This window comes from Schistocerca cancellata, chromosome 6, assembly GCF_023864275.1.
Source record: "Schistocerca cancellata isolate TAMUIC-IGC-003103 chromosome 6, iqSchCanc2.1, whole genome shotgun sequence".
Taxonomy (NCBI): domain Eukaryota; kingdom Metazoa; phylum Arthropoda; class Insecta; order Orthoptera; family Acrididae; genus Schistocerca; species Schistocerca cancellata.
The window spans coordinates 33,110,300-33,132,386 of NC_064631.1; the positions used below are offsets into that span (position 1 = coordinate 33,110,300).

At 41.2% G+C, this 22,087-nt stretch overlaps 1 protein-coding gene across 1 annotated transcript in view; it reads left to right on the forward strand.

Annotated features, from left to right (window-relative positions):
* Positions 1 to 6,958: 6,958 nt before the first annotated feature.
* Positions 6,959 to 22,087, forward strand: part of LOC126190885 (protein MTSS 2) — a 379,404-nt gene continuing 364,275 nt past the window's right edge. Inside the window, exon 1 of the mRNA XM_049931492.1 lies at positions 6,959 to 7,445. Within this exon, the coding sequence (XP_049787449.1) occupies positions 7,374 to 7,445 (72 nt within the window). The 5' untranslated portion in view covers positions 6,959 to 7,373. The remainder of the gene's footprint in view (positions 7,446 to 22,087) is intronic.

The window sequence follows — 22,087 nt, forward strand, 5'->3', positions numbered from 1 at the left end:
GCAAACGGAGCATTAATACTCTAATGTACTGTGGGGGAGATGATAGGTTGGTTGGTTGGTTTGGGGAAGGAGACCAGACAGCGAGGTCATCGGTCTCACCGGATTAGGGAAGGACAGGGAAGGAAGACGGCCGTGCCCTTTGAAAGGAACCATCCCGGCATTTGCCTGGAGCGATTTAGAGAAATCACGGAAAACCTAAATCAGGATGGCCCGACGCGGGATTGAACCGTCGTCCTCCCGAATGCGAGTCCAGTGTCTAACCACTGCGCCACCTCGCTCGGTGGGAGGCGATAGTTACATATAGTGTAGTAGATGGAGTCACTGTTGTTTGTTGCCTTCTATAGGCTCACAAATTAAGATGAATCCTGCCATCTGTATGGCACAAAAACTGTCGCCCATGTCACTGATTGGTTTGATTCTCTCAACTGACACGTCAACTCGACTTTCGGTGAAATACAAAAATTTGCGAAACAGACACAGCTGACATCCAAACTGAAGGTACAAGTTTTTCATGACTTTGATTAAATTTCTCTTGACTGTGCTTGTGAAATTCTTGTAATCTCATATAGCCCAGAGATGTAGTTTTAAAGACATCTGCCATTCAATGCAAGATAACGTGGTTGTGTACCTTTACAATAGAGTTACCTCCTGCTTTTTGTAACTTTTGTTTCATAACATTAAACTTTTCGATCAAAATATCTTAAAATATTCGAATACCACAGCCTACTCCACTCGAGCCAGAGCCTTCAATATGACAACACCGCGCAGCTGTCAGATAGACGGTCAGAAGTATGAAAGTCTCTTACATATTAAAAACAAAACTGCTTTGTTCTCTAATACATGCAACCAAACGTTTAACAAATACACACAAGTGCGAATCAATGATATCTACCTATTTCAATATTCATAAATGTAATTTTAACAAGTGCCGAAAATCATGTGACAGAAAACAGAACATTGTGCACAATGCAGAAATCATGAATCGTATATGACATGTCATATCTTCATAGAAAAACACCATGTTACGTTTAAAGCATGTGCACAAGACCAGATACATAATACTGATCCCATATAAATGGACAAAAATGTAACTGTAACAGCCGGCGAAACTTGTGTAATCGAAAACTTAACATTCTGCAGCTATCCAGTATAGTAGAGAGTAAAGTCTTTAATTATGTTTGGCAGAAAATCACAGAGCGAAATACGGTAAATTGGAGTAAAAATAACTTAGTGTTCCTTTCTTTACTGCAACCAAAATGTACACCATAAGCGTAACAACAATACAAAAAAACAAAGACATAGTTTTATAGTGTCCCGGAACACGACCGCACACAGAATTAACACAAATATCTGGCCCACTCACATCACGAAAACTGAAAATGAAGCCACTAAAAAAGAAAAGAACTCAATACAACAAGCTCATTGCTGTCAACACTCCCACTCTTATTTTATTGAGTTTGTTCTGAGATCATTGACAGAGCTTTTCTGTTTGACATGAAGGTTTAGTGAATAAGTCTGCCACCTGTTTATCCGAATAAACATAATAAACTTCAATGTCATTATTTTCAACATGTTCATGTATATAATGATATTTAATGTCAATGACTTTAATTGTCAACATGGAGTGTTGTTGGTTTGTCAACTAAAAACCAAGTTCACTGAGAAAACCACACAACGAAACAACTTCAGTAGCAGCATCTGAAGCTGCTATGTATTCGGCCTCCATTGTTGATGTGCTTACACATTTCTGCCGACGTGAACACCATGTCATTGTACGGCCCCTCCCACGGGAGGTTCGAGCCCTCCCTCACACACATTCGAACATTTGAACGCCATGTCACAGGCTAACAAGATTAGATAGCCAGTTGTTGACCGACGAGTGTCTCAGTCACCAGTGAAGTCGGCATCTGAGTAGACCACCAGTCCAGTAGAGTCAGCTTTGCACCTTATCGTCAGGTCCTTCATCACTGAAGATACTTCATTATTCTTTTAACAGCATGCCAATAATCGAGACCCTGATTAGGTGGAAACCTGCTCACCATTCTCACATGATGTCTGGCAGTGAGACAGTTTTGCAAACATTAAGCTGTTGACTGCCTGTTGAGAAGGTTTACTTTCTGTCTCCTTTACCATGTGTTGGTTTGCTGGAGACTGCCCACTGTGCAACAAAGTTCTGACATCAGAAGGAGTGGAGCTCGGTATTAAATCATCCATGTTGAACTTCTGAAGTAAACAACTGATGTATCTTTGCTGGCCTATAAAGATTTCTTTTGTAGAAATGCTTTGTTCAATTTCAAACATTGATCCCAGTGCTGTCAAAACATTGTCCATTATTTTTAGAAACTTACAAATAAGCAAGCCATTATCCACATAAAGTGCCAGGTAAACATCAGTGTCATCTGTTAAATCATGGAAAACACATCTGTCTGGATTCAGTTGCACAAAGCGAAACATTCTCAGAAACTGCACAAATTTCTGAATCCAACAACGTGGTGATTATTTGAGTCCATATATACTTTTCTTCAGTTTGTAAACATTATTTGAGCCTTCTACAACAAAATTTTTTGGTTGATTTACGTAAACTTCTTCTTTCAAATCCCCATTCAGGAATGCAGTCTTAACATCAAACTGTCTAATTTCCATATCTCATGAAACTAATATGACTAATAAAACTCTGATTGAATCATATCGGACCACAGGAGAGAATGTCTCTTCGTAATCAATGCCTTCTCGCTGTGAATAACTTTTTGCACATAATCTAGCTTTAAAGAGGTCAATTTTTTCCTCAGAATTCTGCTTCACACGATAGACCCATTTACATCCAAGTGATTTGCAGTTTTGTGGGAATGGTACTAGATCCCACGTTTTGTTCTTCTTCAAGGATGTCATTTCATTTTCGATTACTTGTTTCCACTTTGATGACTATTTCGATGCCATTGCTTCTTCTTAAGTTTGGGGTTCAAAGATAATGGCAGAACAAGCTAAATCTGGGTCCTAAAAACGAGTAGGTGACGCAGATTAAACCGATCTCTCAGAGTGATCCTTTGATTTTCTTTCATTTGTTCGCCAGTATCATCCTCTTCAGATTCCCCTTGAACATCTTTTTGATTTTCTTTCATTTGTTCACCAGTATCATCCTCTTCAGATTTCTCTCAAACATCTTTTTGATTTTCTTTCTTTTGTTCACCAATTTCATTCTCTTCAGATTCCTCTTGAACATCTTCTGCAGCATGGTCTCCCAGGCAAAATTCAGTACAACTTTGTTCTATGTTAAGCTATGGGTTTGTTCTTCATTGAAAGAGGCATTGCAGGAGATTGTAATTTTCTTTGACTCGGGATTGTAGAGGCGGTAATAGGCACTATACCTATTATATCCAACCATGATCAATTTCTTTGATTTACTATCCCATTTTGATCTAAGTATATCAGAAATGTGTATGGATGTTACTGATCCAAACTTCCTCATATATCCTAAAGAAGGTTTCCGAAAGCATTTTTCATAAGGTGTAACACTGTCGTTTGCTTTACATGGTTGGCTATTTAGGAGATACGCAGCACAATTTACTGCCTCTGCCCGCAATTTGTGACACAAGTCAGTACTTAATAACACAGTGTGTGCACACTCAACAATGGACCTGTTTTCTCGTTCAATTCGACCATTCTTTTGTGGTGTACAGGGAATTGTTTCCTCATTTATTATACCATTTTGCTTGAAATAATCTTCAAATAGCTTATTTATGAATTCGGTTCCATTGTCACTTCTCAGAACTTTGATTTTGTTTTCAGTTTGTCTTTCAGTCAGTCTCTGAAATTCGAAAAACACAGGGAAAGTATCCTGCTTACTTTTCAGAAAATACACGAACCTGTTGGAGTGCAATCATCCTTGAAAACTATATACAAATGTGCATTTCCAAGAGACGGTTTTCTCATTCATCCACTCAAATCTACATTAATAAATTCTCCAGGATCCTCCGATCTTGATTCCAAATTTTAATTAAAAAATTTTCTTTTCGTTTTGCCATACTGACACGGTTCACAATGAAGATGTTCAACTTTCTTCATATTGAAATGAGGAGTTAAGTTCAGATCAGCCATATTACTGAGACCACTGAAATGAATGTGCCCAAGTCTCTACAATCCCTAGTCAAAGAAAATTACAATCTCCTGCAATGTCTCTTTCAATGAAGAATGCTAATGCTTGTACCAAGGACTGAACTAATATAGTTTTTTAATTGTTTTTGTTTTTCCTTCAATAACCTTAAAGTCACATTATGGAAGGTTTGTTGATCTTCAGCACATGAGTCCCAGGTAGTTGGAAAAATTGCAAACTTTGCTGGCAGACTTCTCAAAATTTTAGCCAATTTGTCAACTTCTGTAACAGGTTCCCCAATATCAGCTAACGCTTGTACCAAGGGCTCAACTAATATAGTTTTTTAATTGAGTGATTGTGACTGTTGATGACATACTGTAACCAAAAATTTCTGCTTGAAAGCCATTTTATTAAATCAAAACATTTTTAAAACTTTAAATTCAGTGCATTAATGCGATATTAGTAAATAAGTGTTGTAAGAGGATCCTTTCATATAGTGCTCGTTAAAAAAAAAGTCATGTGTTATTGTTTTTCTGACATGTTCTACATCCTGGAGGCCCTCCTGACTATTGATCGATTGGAATGAATGTAAATCTAATCTAATCTAACTGCGGATCGCTGTTCATGAATAGTCTTTAGACTGGCTCACATTTCCACTGCAGTTGTGCACGTCATATCATATTGCAGTCGGTCAAATTCCGTCGCAGTAGATAGAATGAGGATCGCCTTCGCATTTAAGTCGTCCCAAGCGGTTTGACTTTCACCATCTTCGACGATATCGAGCACTTTTTCGGCACAAAAAATAATTTACAACTTACATTTTCACACCTGAAAATTTTTACCTGCAAATTTCTGGATACTGTACGTTTCCAGTTTATCCACCTTCGTGTAGGCTGAATGTAAGTCAAACTTATACTCAGTTCAGAACGAAAAGGAATGTTTTCCACAATAGACCAGTGAAACATGACGGTTCCAGAACTTGAGCCTCACAGTTCACGCGAATAAAACTCCGGTCAAAAGCAATGAGTTCACAGAACAGAAACAGATACCATATGTATGTGTTTGCCTGGGCTTAATGTCTTTAATTATGTTTGGCAGAATACCACAGAGCGAACTACGGTAAATTGGAGTAAAAATAACTTATTGCTCCTTTCTTTATTGAAACCAAAAGTTACATCGCAACCGTCACAAAAAAAAAAAAAAAATAATTTTGTCATATCAAGGAACACGGCCGCACACAGAATGAACATAAATATCTGGCGCACTCACATCATAATAATTGAAAATGAAAGCGCTAAAAAAATATCTCAATACAGCTGCTGTTAACAAAGAGCTTACGATGATATGCACATACATAACACGCTAAAAAACCATTTCTCCATGGCCACAAATGTAAAAGAGGTTGTCAAATTGCTATTTTGTTTTAAATGTAAGATCCAAAAAGTCATTTTTAATGTTACTATACTGTCGCTTAATTCTAGGGACTATTCATTATGTTCCTTCAATGTAAATAGCAAGAGGTGGTGAGATGTCTGGTTTGACAAACAACCCTGCCTCTGATTACCTGTTTTGGCACATTCATTCCAGCTGTTTGTGTATCCAGAGGCAGTTACTCAAATGACTATCTAAAAAAAAAAAAAAAAAAAAATACAGAGAGCAGGAAAATATGCACAGAGTGAACACAACTTCCTTTTAAGTATCTGTTTTAAACGTTTTGTAGTAGAATGCGGATTTGTGTTATATTGTTTCAAATTCGTATATACTTCCCTTTACACTGTTTCATCATCACAGTTGCACAGTCAGAAAAAGGAACAGGTAAAAATTAGAATCTGACGTATGAGAACAAGGTATGGGATCACCTGAATATAGGTTTATATGACTTTACTTCAGCTGAACTGGAAGTAGTAATTTTACGAACTGTCTATGTTTTACACTAGTTTGAATTATCTGAATTTCTTCCGCTGAAAACCTTATGAACACAATGAATCTTTTAGTACACTGTGGCATAACTTGTGACTTCGTACAATCTTAGGTACAGCTTCACACACGTCGGTAAAGCTTTTAATTACATATTTTGCAAACCAGTAATTTCTCTCACAAAGATCTTCCTCTCACTTCCGTATTCTTTCATTACGATATTTCCCAGACTAAGGTTTTTGTTGGTTTAATTAAATAATATGGAAGATTGGGGAATATTCTTGAAATCGCACTTTCAGGTAAATTTCGTCGAGTTATTGGACTCTCTGCTCATTTAGTTGCAAATCTTGATAAATATTAATAATCATTAATGCCTTCTTCTTTAAAATATTTCGCTGACACTACGGAATCTCTTAGAAATTCTTCCCCGAATTGCTTTCATCGTGTCTGTATCGGAAAACCGCAGTGTAGCTGCCATCACTTTTGTAACAACAACTATTCGCACATACTGTGTCAGTGTATTTGGATGGCACCTGAAATATGTTATGTAATTAATAATAATACCATAAGTTACACACAAACATTTACTAACATCTTTTAATAGCGTAGTGATTCTATAATACAAATTAGTAAGAAAACTCCCCTTAACATGCAGATCGGCGGTCTTTATTACGTCTACGGGGACATTTTAGCAAGCGTCGCACATCTTACAATTAAAGTAAAAACGATCACAATTCGTATTTCCCTCACCGCAGTACTGTATCGGTAGTACATCGTCTCCGCAGCGTTGCCACTTGTCTCGACTAGTGTAAAGTCGATTGTAGGTGTACGGTCGGCCAGTACGATCGTGCGATATATCGAAACTAACTGTTCTCCATGCAGAGATGCTATATTCAGTGGATTGTAGTTCGCCGAGGTGCGGCTAGGGGGCATTCTGCGTTGTGTCTCTGGTTTGCTTACAAGCTAGCATTCGCCAATCAGAACGCCGAGAATGCACTGAGGATAATGATTGGAAGACCTAGTGTGTAGTCGTAGAGGTGGTGAGTTTCGATCGAGTGGTGTGTGAAGCTGTACGACAGCGGCGATTTAAACGATTGCGAATCAGCGTTTTCATACGGACTAAACCGAATTCTTTTTGAAATTTATTGTACTATCTATATATTCAGTTCAATTAATATAATTTTGATGGAATGCGAGTAAATGTGTTTGGTGAAGTTCTGTTTGTACACAGTTGTCATCGTCATACAGTACTCTCAGACTCATAATGTACATGAAAACAGTGCTCGAATATATGTCAGTTGACAACACAGTGTCAGAGTAATTTGTATACCGAAAGAAAGAGGCAGTGAGCGCAAAGCAGATCAAAATGGAAGGAAACATTGAAAGAGAATGCAGCGCGTTGGGAGGACTATTTCAACAGATAATCAACGATATGAAGGTAAAGAGAACTATTAACATTATTTTCTATTTATCAACGTTAATTTTGTAGTTCTTTTTTACAAATTGAACAGGGCTTAATATAGGTGCTTGTTTTGATTTTGCCAGCTTTTTGCTTTTAGCACACAGGCGATTTAAATACTAGTGGGCATAGTTACTGTGAGTGTGTGTGTGTGTGTGTGTGTGTGTGTGTGTGTGTGCTTTTCAGATGTTGAAAACCTAGATGGCAGTTGTCAGAGGAACGTATTTGGGATTTAGAATTACTTCAGTGAAGTTGCTGCCCTCATTAAATTGAACTTAGAAATGGCTGTTATTGCGTTAAGCGGTAAACCTTTTTTATGCTAGTTACTATGATAGTTAGCAGCCTAGAAATTCACTTAGATTGTTGGAAAGTATGTTCGCTACAATGCGCAGCAGACTTGTACATTGAGTACTCTGAGCTTTGTTTGTTAATGGCGTGGCGTTAAGATTTATCGATCGCATCTTTGAAGGATACAAATTGGTGGATGAATTTCAAAGCTCAGCCGGAGTGCTCAAGCAGGCCCTTACGTCTGTTTTGGCCCAGTTTGCGAATTTGTTTACAGCCACTCATTCTTTCAGTGGAAATGGCATTTATTAAACTGAACCGCAGTGCTTACGAATCAGTGCTGTGGACTTAATCTGCGTGTTAGAACACTGTTTACGTCAGTCAGAACTGCTGCATTTGTTGCCGAATATGTAACAGGCACACACTGATGGATGTGATGTTGCCTTGTATGTATATTTTAAAATCGCATATTGTTGAACTGAAGTTGCCACGGCCGCCCGTGTTTAAAAGGCATTCATGTAAGGGGCGTCTTCTTAAAAGGACTAACATACCAAAAATATCTGACGCGCGGCAAGTGATTATCGGTGCACACTCCTGCTATACTTCCTACCTTTCGAAATAATGCATTCAGATTTTACAACTACTTATTTTCTAATTACTAGTCTCTACATGTGCAACTGTGTAAGCTACCGAACTATATTGCCTGCATTTGGTACGCGCTTCTGGCAGCATATTAAAATATTGCGAAATGAGAATTCATTTTTAATTTTAAGTGTGTGTGAAAATTTGTCCAATTGCTATATTTTGATACTGTTTGGCTGTCTGCTTAGGCATGCAGCGTAGAAACAATCTGATTGACTTAACTATTTCAGGCTTGAAAGTTTTGATCAGCAATGAACGTGACTTTTGCAGATTTGCAAGTTTCCCAGATCAATCACTTCCAGTGAGATTTCGTCCAGAAAGGCTATGCAGGATCCTAGATTTTCCTTAGATTACATATACGGCTTGCTATTCATTGTAGTATTGTGAACTCAAGGCATTCTCATAGCAAAAAATGTAGAGCCAAGGGTGCAGCCATTCTGATTACACCGGACTGTGTTGCAAAGCATCAAATAGACAATTTGATTTTTGCGTATGCAATTGGTTGCCGAGGTAGTAAGTGTTGCGCTTGTTCCAAATTTTTTCCTGCAGAATTTACTCTGTGATGCGGAAAATTTCGTCGCAGAAAGTAAGAGGCATGTCTGCCTGTAGATGATTCTGCTTGCCTCCCAGTTACACTTGTCACTTGCTATCGAACCTGTTCAAGCAACCATGTTAATAGAGAAACAAACTTCGAAATGTTATAGTTCTCGAATTATTCTTTGTAGAGCAGCAAAAGCTGAAGAGAGAAATGGAAAACAGCGTTGTTAATGAGGAAAAGGAGGATATCAATGTTTGACCCGTCGACAACGGAGACGGTCAAGCTCGGATGACAAAGGAAATCGTCTGTGCCCTTTCAAAGTCAAGACTGCGTGTTTGAGGTGTACACGAAGAGTTGGAAGATACAGCCCACTCAAAATTATTTGAGTTTCGAAACTTCGGATAGAATAACTCCATTCTAAGATCGAGCCCATAATTGGAAAGAAGGATACTGTAAGCGTACTTCACGGGTAAGAGAAAAAAGGAAAGGACTGTTGGTATGGTTGCAGAGTTAGATTCTTAATCTCGGTGGAAAATAGGCACAGAACCGACCAAAAGCATCGTCTTAACGTCCTTTATAAATGCTATTCAGGTGCTCTGCCTTGAGTGAAGTGGTAATTTTTTAGTTCATGGAATGAGTTTGTTTTATATTTACTACACATCGTTTTGGCTTGATACTCGACTTGTCATTTTAATACGGCAATAAGGCATCATTGAAGGTTAGCGTCCAAGGCGTGTGTTTACCAACAGGTCTAGTCTAATTCCAAAACTAAAAATTCATTCAGTTTATCAAGAGTCTCTGTCCACACATCCTTCCCTCTTAAATCAGCACACGATTATGCCCTTCCGCCTCCACATTTATTGTGTATTCTTAACTTGTCCGGCCGGAAAATGGTCTGCGCCCTTCTCTGTTGGGTGTATAAAACCCAGTAACGTGTGAGGCTTCTATTCTCCGTCAAATATCATGGCCATAACTTCCCATTCGCGGTGCAACTTATGGATTAGGGACTGGTGTTTTCCTCTGCCTACGCTTGAGCCATCTGTAGGCCACATCCCAATTTAAATTCTCAACCCTTTGTCGTTCTCTCCTTTTATGGAACCATTTCATTTTAAGTTTTCGGCAAGAAATCACTTGGTACAATTCTTCACTTGGAGGAACAATTAAGCGTCTACTGACACAGCGAAAACGTATGTTGTTGTCTTCAGTCCTGAGACTGGTTTGATGCAGCTCTCCATGCTGCTCTATCCTATGCAAGCTTCTTCATCTCCCAGTACCTACTGCAACCTACATGCTTCTGAATCTGCTTAGTGTATTCGTCTCTTGGTCTCCCTCTGCGATTGTTACCCTCCACGCTGCCCTCCAGTCCTAAATTGGTGATCCCTTGATGCCTCAGAACATGTCCTACCAACCGATCCCTTCTTCAAGTAAAGTTGTGCCACAAAATTCTCTTCTCCCCAATCCCATGCAATTCCTCATTAGTTATGTGATCTACCCATCTAATCTTCAGCATTCTTCTGTAGCACCACATTTCCAAAGCTTCTATTCTCTTCTTGTCTAAACTATTTATTGTCCATGTTTCACTTCCATACATGGCTACACTCCGTACAAATACTTTCAGAAACGACTTCCTGACACTTAAATCTATACTCGATGTTAACAAATTTCTCTTCTTTGTAAACGCTTTCCTTGCCATTGCCAGTCTACATTTTATATCCTCTCTACTTCGACCATCATCAGTTATTTTAGTCCCCACATAGCAAAACTCCTTCACTACTTTAAGTGTCTCATTTCCTAATCTAATTCCCTCAGCATCACTTGACTTAATTCGACTACATTCCATTATCCTCGTTTTGCTTTTGTTGATGTTCATCTTATATCCTCCTTTCAAGACACTGTCCATTCCGTTCAACTGCTCTTCCAAGTCCTTTGCTGTCTCTGACAGAATTACAATGTCATCGGCGAACCTCAGTTTTTATTTATTCTCCATTGATTTTAATTCCTACTCCGAACTTTTCTTTTGTTTCGTTTACTGCTTGCTCAATATATAGATTGAATAGCAGCGGGGACCCTGTCTCACTCCCTTCCCAACAATTGCTTCCCTTTCATGTCCCTCGACTCTTATAACTGCCATCTGTTTTCTGTACAAATTGTAAATAGCGTTTCGCTCCCTGTATTTTACCCCTGCCACCTTCAGAATTTGAGAGAGAGTATTCCAGTCAACATTGTGAAAAGCTTTCTCTAAGTCTACAAATGCTAGAAATGTACGTTTGCATTTTCTTAATATTTCTTCTAAGATAAGTCGTGGGGTCAGTATTGCCTCACGTGTTCCAACATTTCTGCGGAATCCAAACTGATCTTCCCCTAGGTCGGCTTCTACCAGTTTTTCCATTCGTCTGTAAAGAAATCACGTTAGTATTTTGCAGCTGTGACTTATTAAACTGCTAGTTCGGTAATTTTCACATGTTAACACCTGCTTTCGTTGGGACTGGAATTATTATATTCTTCTTGAAGTCTGAGGGAATTTCACCTGTCTCATACATTTGCTAACCAGATGTAGAGTTTTGTCAGGAATGGCTCTCCCAAGGCCGTCAGTAGTTCTGAAGGAATGTTGTCTATTCCCGGGGCCTTGTTTCGACTCAGGTCTTTCAGTGCTCTGTCAAACTCTTCACGCAGTATGATATCTCCCATATCATATCCGAATTAGGCAACTGAAGACTGTTCTGAACAGATTACCAGAGTGAAATGCTAAAACTTGTGGTGTGTAGAATATTTTAAATGACGGGCTGTTGCTCCGTGGCTAGGATTTCTTTTAGCGGTTGTGAGTCAACGACACTGAGAATACAGCCACAATTGGGGAGTACTGCGATGTAGAATGTTTGAAGTTGACACCCACATTCATTAAAAATTTAGCAAAATTTGTGGCATTTCTCATATTCATTTGTTACCCCACATTATAGGAAGTGTTTAAAGTATTGCACAGTCATCTGAAGACAGCGGTTGCAGACTGTCTTAACGGGCGGGTGTCGTTGAAAAACAAGCTTTTCTTTTTTTGTGGCGTAGAGATGTGTACGAAAGCGTAGTAGAGCATAGGAAACACGCAGGGCTCATTGTACGTGAAAAACCGGGAGGCAGTCATAAAGGTGAAAACCGAAAAAGATGCGTGAGGTCGATAGAGAAATCGATTTTCACTTTGTGACAACTCGAGTCTCCACTGGTGTGGGGGACGGGGCTTAACTGTCATGTCCCGTACGCTTGCCACCGGTATACCTTGGCACCCGCTGCTACTGAACTTGTAGCGTGGGTGCCCAAGCGGGACGGTCAACGGCCGGATTAATAGCGCCTTGCTAGCCCTGAACGGCGGGCAAGTGGCCACAGCAGCTGTTCGCCACGACCCACACGAGAGACCGCCGTGTGACAAGTGTTTCCTGATTGGCCGCTTCCTGATTCCACTCCGTTGAAAGCAGGCTGTGCTCCCTGGGAGAAATGGTTCTGGCATCCCCCATGGGTAGAAGCATTGAACCAGGCGCAGTGGCGGAAAAGAATATGGAGGGAACCTCCATGCTTGGTTTAGTCTACGGTTTCGAGTAACGTAACTAACGCGCTGCTTCGCCCGAGTGTTATGACGTTTCGACTGTTCCCTACGCCAGGTGCAGCAACTAACTGAAAGGTGCCGGGCTGTGTAAGAACTGGCGACTCATTATGAATCCAAAGTTCTTGCTTGCGTTTTTAAAATTGCTGTTTTATTTCCTCTCTTAAAATTGAGACACTTCTTCGAAAGAATAATTACACTCCAAACACACAACAAATAAAAATAATAATGGGATAACACCCTGCTAGAAGTTTTAAATTCGAGAAAGCATTTATTCATACTGCAATTTTTTTTCCGAGACAGGTAGATTTTCTGCGATTTCGTAATTCACGAGGTAATTACATAGCAGCACACGAGGAAAAATTTGAGCATGTATTGACGATGCTCGCATTGACAGTTTCACATAGTACACAGCTGTGAATATGAACCACCTTTGGTTGTATATTGGAACGAAGACAGTGGAAACTTGTGCCGGACGCCGACGACTCGAAACCGTATTTCCCGGCTTATGCGAGCAGTCTCCTTAACTGCGTCGGCTATCCGTGTACGAATAATGGCCAGACCAAGACTTCCATGTGTCGTCATCTTTGTCACGACCCTTCACGTGTACGTTACAGTATGTACATTCCCGTCCAGGAAGGACATATATTGAGAGTCGATGCACTCTGGTATTGGCGAATAAATGCGAATACTGACATAAGTTTGAGAGGATGTTTCCGTTTACATTATATCCAGTTTAGTTTTGTGTGAAGCGAAACAGCTGAGAGTTAGATTGATGTGCATCTGAATTCGCGTAAATAGCGGAGAGGTTGGAGCCAAGCTGTCCTTAGTCTGAAGTTTGCTCACGACTCTGGAAGGAGCATGCTTTAGCCTTCTAATTTAGGGGCTAGCTCTTCCAGCCACCTTCACCTCCGAGTAAAATCAGAACCAAAGTGCAGTTTCTCGATACGTATTGGAGAAATCACATACCTCATGTTTCTCGTTTTTGGAGGCTCTGGATTCCTATTCTGCATGGAGACAATCGGTGAAGATTAAAAGTTTCGTCTCGTTCTCGTTGCCGTCTTAACAGCGGGGAAACATGCGGCCAGTCTCTGCCCTTTGCACGTACTGCCAAAACTTTAGCACTACAGAATTCCATTTAATTCGTGATAAATAAAATTTTATGCAATCCATATGTTTATCTGAAGGACGGTAAGTGATTCTCCGCAATACTAAGATATCGCCTGGTGCTAGAACAGATGGGTCCGTCTAAAAAAAGTGGCCAGCCAGGTCCCTAGCGTCCACTATTGGGCGTCCCTGTTTTCATGGCGGACAGTAGAGGCGGTAAGGGCTTCAAAAACATTTTAATAAGGTTTTCGTAAAATTTTGACAGAGTACGTAGTAAGTAATTGTTACATGCTTTGTTGCCTTAGCTCTCCTTTATAAATTTCGTAAAGTTACTTCTCTGCTTTATAAATCACCATTACTGACAAGGCGCCTATCCCGCCCCCACTTAGTAGTATAATGGCGCCGTGGATAGCTCGACAGTTCAAGCATGTAAACGGGAAGGTGTACCGAACTGTGAAAAAAGAAGCATAATAGAAACTTTGAACGCTCCAAGCCCAAGATGTTCAACATTGGGCAAAGTTGAAGAGCCATGCCGTAGTTGTGTGGTCGCGGTGTTGGACCGCCAAGCGGGAAATCCTTGTGAGAAACTCCCTCGTGCCACATACATGTTATAAATATTCACAAAATTATGAACTTTCCGTCCGTCCGTTCGTTGAAATGTCTGTTCTCATGTTGTCTTGGCAATTACCGTAATTATACAATGATTATAGAATATGAGCCATGTGGTAAGAAAACATTACCGTCACAAGTAAATGAGAGAGCAGGGGAGACGCTGCATAGACCTCTCACAGAAATGAAAAAATGTGTGAACTTTGTTACAAAAAAGGATTTCGAAACAAATTTCCCAAAAACGGGACGCAAGAGTCATAACATGTGGAACTTGTGTAGAACAAATAAGAGGTACTCGCTCCTGGAGGTCCCATCCTTACATCTTGGTCTTGCAAACAGACACAAATTTGAATATAGCGAAGACACACGTGTCAGTGACCGGATGGACAGTTCACAATTTTGTGAAAGAAAAGAAGTGGGATACAGCGCAGTCCAACACCGTGAGCCTTCACCACGACGCCGTGGCTACTCAGCTTTCCGCGATGTTGCACACCTTGAGCTTGAACCTTTCACTGTTTCTATTTTGCTTCTTGTTTCGAACTTTATTACGCCTTGTTTCTGTTTCCATGCTTGATCTGCGCTCAGTTTTTGACGGACGATTCACAGGGCCATCTTACCACTAAATCTGAGGGAGGGGGGGGGGGGGCGATGGGGAGCTTCCCTTGTGAGGAACAAGTGGGAAGTTAGGAAATTTTCCTGCTGGCAGAGATAGAGAAGTGGACGATAGGTAAAAAAGGTTTAACAACCCATGTTGTAAAACAACCAGAATGCGAGAGAGCGGAATCTTACCCTGCAAGAATCTAACATCGTTACAATTTACTAATATCGCAGCTAAAGGTTGCTCAACTCGTGTGTTCGCCTGGGGCCGTTACAGATATGTTTATAATCACCGTCATGGCCGGTAACTGCCGCAGAAGCCATTAAACTGGCATCTTTAACCAACTGGCACGTGTTGCGAGGTCTCGATCAGAGTTGGTAAATTGGTAGTTAAGCAAACTAAGCAGTTCAGTAACGCACTCCCAACATGCTAATATCGATCAGAATGGTAAGATTTTAGGCGTTAAGCGGTATGGCATTGGAGCTCGGTCTATGAAGTTTCCTCGGATACTTCCATCGGTAGTGTATTTTCAGCTAACACAGGGATTCTGGTTAGAGACGCAGTGTAGCTCAGTGTTACCTCACGAATATTGTAAAGTTTCACGCTGTACAGTATAGAAATTGGCACCAGTTACAGCCGGAAACAGTTGGGTGATATGGGGCATTAACACATTTTCTTTGCTGACGTCTGTGTTCTCGATTGAGCCAAATAGTAGGCTACAGAACAGGTGTGGGACTTTCATGGTACACGTGTGTTGGTACCGTGAGAAATACTCTTGTGGGTACACCATTTGAAACTATTTTTCCACTAGATAAATCGACAGGCCAGAAAAATAACTGTTGAACGACTGTTACTCATCAAGAAATTCAGTGAATAGCTTCAGAATGAGGTGCAGTCAGTGTGTGTTCTCTTCGCTTTGAGGGTTCTGACGGCCCTGAAGCTTGTGGGGCTATAGGTGGAAGTATAACCTTACGCAAGGAACAAACGAAGTTAAATTGAAATGTCCAGATTTATCACCATATTGTTTGTCATGAAGAGAAAGTTTGGTTATTAGAAGACGTTTGATGCTAGAAACTGCGACAAAAACGAAGTCAGAATGTAAGGCTACAGTCTGTGGGTAACGCATTGGGACTGTCATATTTAGTGCTTAATTTATCAGGAGGAAGATATACAAGCCTGATCGTAGCGAGGCACTAAAATACCGCATTAAGCGTAGATACTAACGACGTAGAACAGTTTCAATACGATACAATATCTATACGGAATGGAATTCGTCTAGTACTTAAACCGAAATAAAAACTGTTGAATGTCTCGCCATGGGATCTCCATCCAGCTGGAGATTTGTGTGGAAGTTGGCAGTGCTGGAAACATTTCAGATGGTGGTGATTCGTCTGCTGGTGGAAAACACATTGTCGTTGAAACTTTTCTTCATTTCGAACTGGAGAGTATGATTTACATTAGACGAGTGTTGAGCACATTCTTAGCCATTCTTAGTTTTCGTTCCGTGTAAAGAGTAAGCTCTAATCTATGGGCAGTAGTATTGCACCTGTGTGTTCTTTGTATCCCTCGTTTTTGCGGCCGAGATTAAAACATTTAAGCGGTGAGTAGGCATAAGCACGAAGTAACGTGGTTTCGTTTAAAAAAAGTTTTGTTGAATTGAGGGATATATATATAATCAGAAGCAGCGGGTGTCGATATTATGGTGACGACTCCTAGCAGTGCTAGTGTTCCAAACACCCAATGGAACAATCGGCACCAGGACGGGCCAGTACCTGACACTGACTGGGGACTGCCCAGCTTGAAGCGGGCGGTGACTGGCCAGTCGACCTACGATGGACCCTCCCACTGGCGCCCGTTAAAGCGAGCTTGTGACCGGTAACTGCCGCTATCTGTGTTGTTTTCACATGGATGGAGTGTCCTCTCCGTGGATTCTACTGCGCCTGGGCCAAATTTTAGATGACTGCGAGCTTGCCCACTACTGGTTCCACAGGAGCGAAAATACGCGACGTGCGGAGTCAGGTTGGTTCCAGACAATTGCCGCTAAGCCGGCCGCGGTGGTCTCGCGGTTCTAGGCGCTCAGTCCGGAACCGCGCGACTGCTACGGTCGCAGGTTCGAATCCTGCCTAGGGCATGGATGTGTGTGATGTCCTTAGGTTAGTTAGGTTTAAGTAGTTCTAAGTTCTAGGGGACTGATGACCACAGATGTTAGGTCCCATAGTGCTCAGAGCCATTTTTTGAATTGCCGCTAATTTCTGGTTGGACCGTACTTGCGCCTAATGGAAGTGCCAATTCCGGGTTTGTTTGGAGTTATCCCTCTCCTATGCGGATGGTATGCCATTGCTAACGAACTCCCCATCTCCGAAGACAAGAGATGGGAAACAGGGTAGGATAAGAGGGAAGAAGGGCGTTATGAGAAACACTTTGTCTGGCGCCTCTGCAGAGGCCCTGCCCCTGCCGGTAGCTACGCTACCGCCGGTATGATCCTCTGCTTCCCTGGAGCACGCACGCAAACCCTCTCGCCCGCACGGACATTGCTACTCTAAGGCAGTGTCTCCTGAGAAGGATTCTGAGATAACCGCTCCATTTACTAGTAACTAATTTACCATATCCCACGATCGGTATCTGTTTTTATCTGTTTTTATTTGGAAACCATTTTCTACTGGAATGTGAAACTGGCAGTGCAAATGCAATCAAATGCACGGAAAAACTGGGTAACCCTCAAATGTAAAAACTAACGTTACAATGCGACATGGACACGTATTTGAATCTAGTGAACGGACACGTCAGTGACCGTATGGATAGTTCATTTTTTGAGGGGGGAAAATGAGCACGAAGGAGATTTGAACACGTGTCTCCCTCTTGGAGATTGAACCGTTCACTGTTTCTGTTTTGCTTCTTTTTTTCACAGTTCAGTACACTTCCTTCCTGTTCTCATGGTACATCTGGGTTCAGTTTTTGACGGTCTATCCACTGGCCCATCTTACCATTAAATCTGACGAAGGTGCTACGGGGAGTTTCCCTTGTGAGGAAAGAGTGGGTAGTTAGAAAATTTTGCTAGAGAAGTGGATGACAGGTAAAAATGGTTTGACTACCCCTCGTATACAACCGCCAGAGTGTGAGATAGCTGTGTCTTAGATGACAACACTTATTCCTAAGCTTTTACATTTGAGGATTAGCCTGTTTTTCCACGCATGCCTGCAGTTATATGAATATCTAAATAACTTACATTATGACATTTAACTTCTTCCTTCTCGTAGTCAAAATAAATGGCATGCTTGGAACAAGAGTACCATAAGGCTGTTTAGCCAACAGTCCTGTAGTCTCAGCAATACTCCATGTCTTCCAAGCCAAAATGTTAGCATCTGGAAACGCTTCAAGGTCACCATAATCTGCTTGATTGCCCCATACAACAGCAAGTGTCAGCCAGATACTACCTCCAAACACTGCTTGTACATCACAGGTAAAGTTCAGATGCAGTCCACGAAAAACATTTGGACCTCCAATCAATTGCTGTTTATTAAGCTGCCCAGCCACTTCAATATCAATCGCCTTCAAACTGCGATACACAGGTACACTGCGCCGCCAGCGACGACGGTAACCATGTCGCAGAGGCATTGCTGTGGCACGTTAACACAAGCGACGTTGTACCTGTGTATCGCCGAGACTACAGGACTGTTGGCTGAACAGCCTTATGGTACTCTTGTTCCAAGCATGCCGTTTGTTTTGACTACGAGAGGGAAGAAGTTAAATGCTGATGAGTTTTTTTTATGGGCGAAAGTCGACAATGGGAATTGTAAAATAAAGATCAACGGTGATTGTATGATTTATTATAGGCAATAAAGTGTGTTCTGTGCTTATATGCCATAAAAACGTACAGTATAGTATAAATGTACATGTACAGTGTAAGTACAGAAAAAGAAAAATATAGCTTAGGTTGTGTTACGAAGAAACAAAATCAGATGATTATGAAAGGAAAAATCGGGTGTATATAAAATGATGTGCTCAGTACAACTGGGCGTGTCGCGGTTAGGGCCCGGAATTTTTGGCATTTTATAAAATGCCCTCTGTAGGTTTAAGCAAACGATTTAGGCTTGTAGCGGCACTCGGAAAAATGCGTCAAAGTACATACACTTACCTGTGCTACAGTTTCTCTTATTGTACTATTTTAATGAAAATTGTTCTACTGAAATGTTCTTTTCATGTGTCACAAAAACACTTAAGTTGTATACCGATGTATGATTACAATCCATGGGGTAAAGCTACAATGAACAATAAATTTTATGTTACCTTTTGGTATTGCAATACACAATTAATAACCTCCTTTGTAAGTTTCGTAAAGTGAAACATTTTCTATTGTCTCAGTACATTTTCGTAGCAGCAAGAGAATTAAATGGTGCACATTGGATCGACGCAATTGTTCGTGCCCCCAGTATAATAAATTACAATGCAATCCTCCTCCTGAACGCCTCCCCCTGAATAATGGCGGACACTTTCTTCATATCCGGATTACCCCTGACGAATATTCCTTAATTTAGTGATGCATGCTGTTGCCACTGAACCAGGTATTTCCTCCAGATACATTTGCACCTCGGAGATCACATCTACAGGATCTTTGTGATAGGCGTTGAAGTGTAACAGGTAGATGTTAGTGAGATTTTAAAACTGCCAAGGATGCAACAATCATGTTATTCTTAAGGGCCGTCTTGGCTTTTTCAATAAAAGCTGAGTCACTAGAGTCGAAAGTGTTGATTGCCTCTTTTGACTTTCTACATCTACATTTACATCTACATTTATACTCCGCAAGCCACCCAACGGTGTGTGGCGGAGGGCACTTTACGTGCCACTGTCATTATCTCCCTTTCCTGTTCCAGTCGCGTATGGTTCGCGGGAAGAACGACTGTCTGAAAGCCTCTGTGCGCGCTCTAATCTCTCTAATTTTACATTCTTGATCTCCTCGGGAGGTATAAGTAGGGGGACGCAATATATTCGATACCTCATCCAGAAACGCACCCTCTCGAAACCTGGCGAGCAAGCTACACCGCGATGCAGAGCGCCTCTCTTGCAGGGTCTGCCACTTGAGTTTGTTAAACATCTCCGTAACGCTATCACGGTTACCAAATAACCCTGTGACGAAACGCGCCGCTCTTCTTTGGATCTTCTCTATCTCCTCCGTCAACCCGATCTGGTACGGATCCCACACTGATGAGCAATACTCAAGTATAGGTCGAACGAGTGTTTTGTAAGCCACCTCCTTTGTTGATGGACTACATTTTCTAAGGACTCTCCCAATGAATCTCAACCTGGTACCCGCCTTACCAACAATTAATTTTATATGATCATTCCACTTCAAATCGTTCCGCACGCATACTCCCAGATATTTTACAGAAGTAACTGCTACCAGTGTTTGTTCCGCTATCATATAATCATACAATAAAGGATCCTTCTTTCTATGTATTCGCAATACATTACATTTGTCTATGTTAAGGGTCAGTTGCCACTCCCTGCACCAAGTGCCTATCCGCTGCAGATCTTCCTGCATTTCGCTACAATTTTCTAATGCTGCAACTTCTCTGTATACTACAGCATCATCCGCGAAAAGCCGCATGGAACTTCCGACACTATCTACTAGGTCATTTATATATATTGTGAAAAGCAATGGTCCCATAACACTCCCCTGTGGCACGCCAGAGGTTACTTTAACGTCTGTAGATGTCTCTCCATTGAGAACAACATGCTGTGTTCTGTTTGCTAAAAACTCTTCAATCCAGCCACACAGCTGGTCTGATATTCCGTAGGCTCTTACTTTGTTTATCAGGCGACAGTGCGGAACTGTATCGAACGCCTTCCGGAAGTCAAGGAAAATGGCATCTACCTGGGAGCCTGTATCTAATATTTTCTGGGTCTCATGAACAAATAAAGCGAGTTGGGTTTCACACGATCGCTGTTTCCGGAATCCATGTTGATTCCTACATAGTAGATTCTGAGTTTCCAAAAACGACATGATACTCGAGCAAAAGACATGTTCTAAAATTCTACAACAGATCGACGTCAGAGAGATAGGTCTATAGTTTTGCGCATCTGCTCGACGACCCTTCTTGAAGACTGGGACTACCTGTGCTCTTTTCCAATCATTTGGAACCTTCTGTTCCTCTAGAGACTTGCGGTACACGGCTGTTAGAAGGGGGGCAAGTTCTTTCGCGTACTCTGTGTAGAATCGAATTGGTATCCCGTCAGGTCCAGTAGACTTTCCTCTGTTGAGTGATTCCAGTTGCTTTTCTATTCCTTGGACACTTATTTCGATGTCAGCCATTTTTTCGTTGGTGCGAGGATTTAGAGAAGGAACTGCAGTGCGGTCTTCCTCTGTGAAACAGCTTTGGAAAAAGGTGTTTAGTATTTCAGTTTTACGCTTGTCATCCTCTGTTTCAATGCCATCATCATCCCGGAGTGTCTGGACATGATGTTTCGAGCCACTTACTGATTTAACGTAAGACCAGAACTTCCTAGGATTTTCTGTCAAGTCGGTACCTAGTATTTTACTTTCGAATTCACTGAACGCTTCACGCATAGCCCTTCTTACGCTAACTTTGACATCGTTTAGCTTCTGTTTGTCTGAGAGGTTTTGGCTGCGTTTAAACTTGGAGTGAAGCTCTCTTTGCTTTCGCAGTAGTTTCCTAACTTTGTTGTTGTACCACGGTGGGTTTTTCCCGTCCCTCACAGTTTTACTCGGCACGTACCTGTCTAAAACGCATTTTACGATTGCCTTGAACTTTTTCCATAAACACTCAACATTGTCAGTGTCGGAACAGAAATTTTCGTTTTGATCTGTTAGGTAGTCTGAAATCTGCCTTCTATTACTCTTCTTAAACAGATAAACCTTCCTCCCTTTTTTTATATTCCTATTAACTTCCATATTCAGGGATGCTGCAACGGCCTTATGATCACTGATTCCCTGTTCTGCACTTAGAGTCGAAAAGTTCGGGTCTGTTTGTTATCAGTAGGTCCAAGATGTTATCTCCACGAGTCGGTTCTCTGTTTAATTGCTCGAGGTAATTTTCGGATAGTGCACTCAGTATAATGTCACTCGATGCTCTGTCCCTACCACCCGTCCTAAACATCTGAGTGTCCCAGTCTATATCTGGTAAATTGAAATCTCCACCTAAGACCATAACATGCTGAGAAAATTTATGTGAAATGTATTCCAAATTTTCTCTCAGTTGTTCTGCCACTAATGCTGCTGAGTCGGGGGGGTCGGT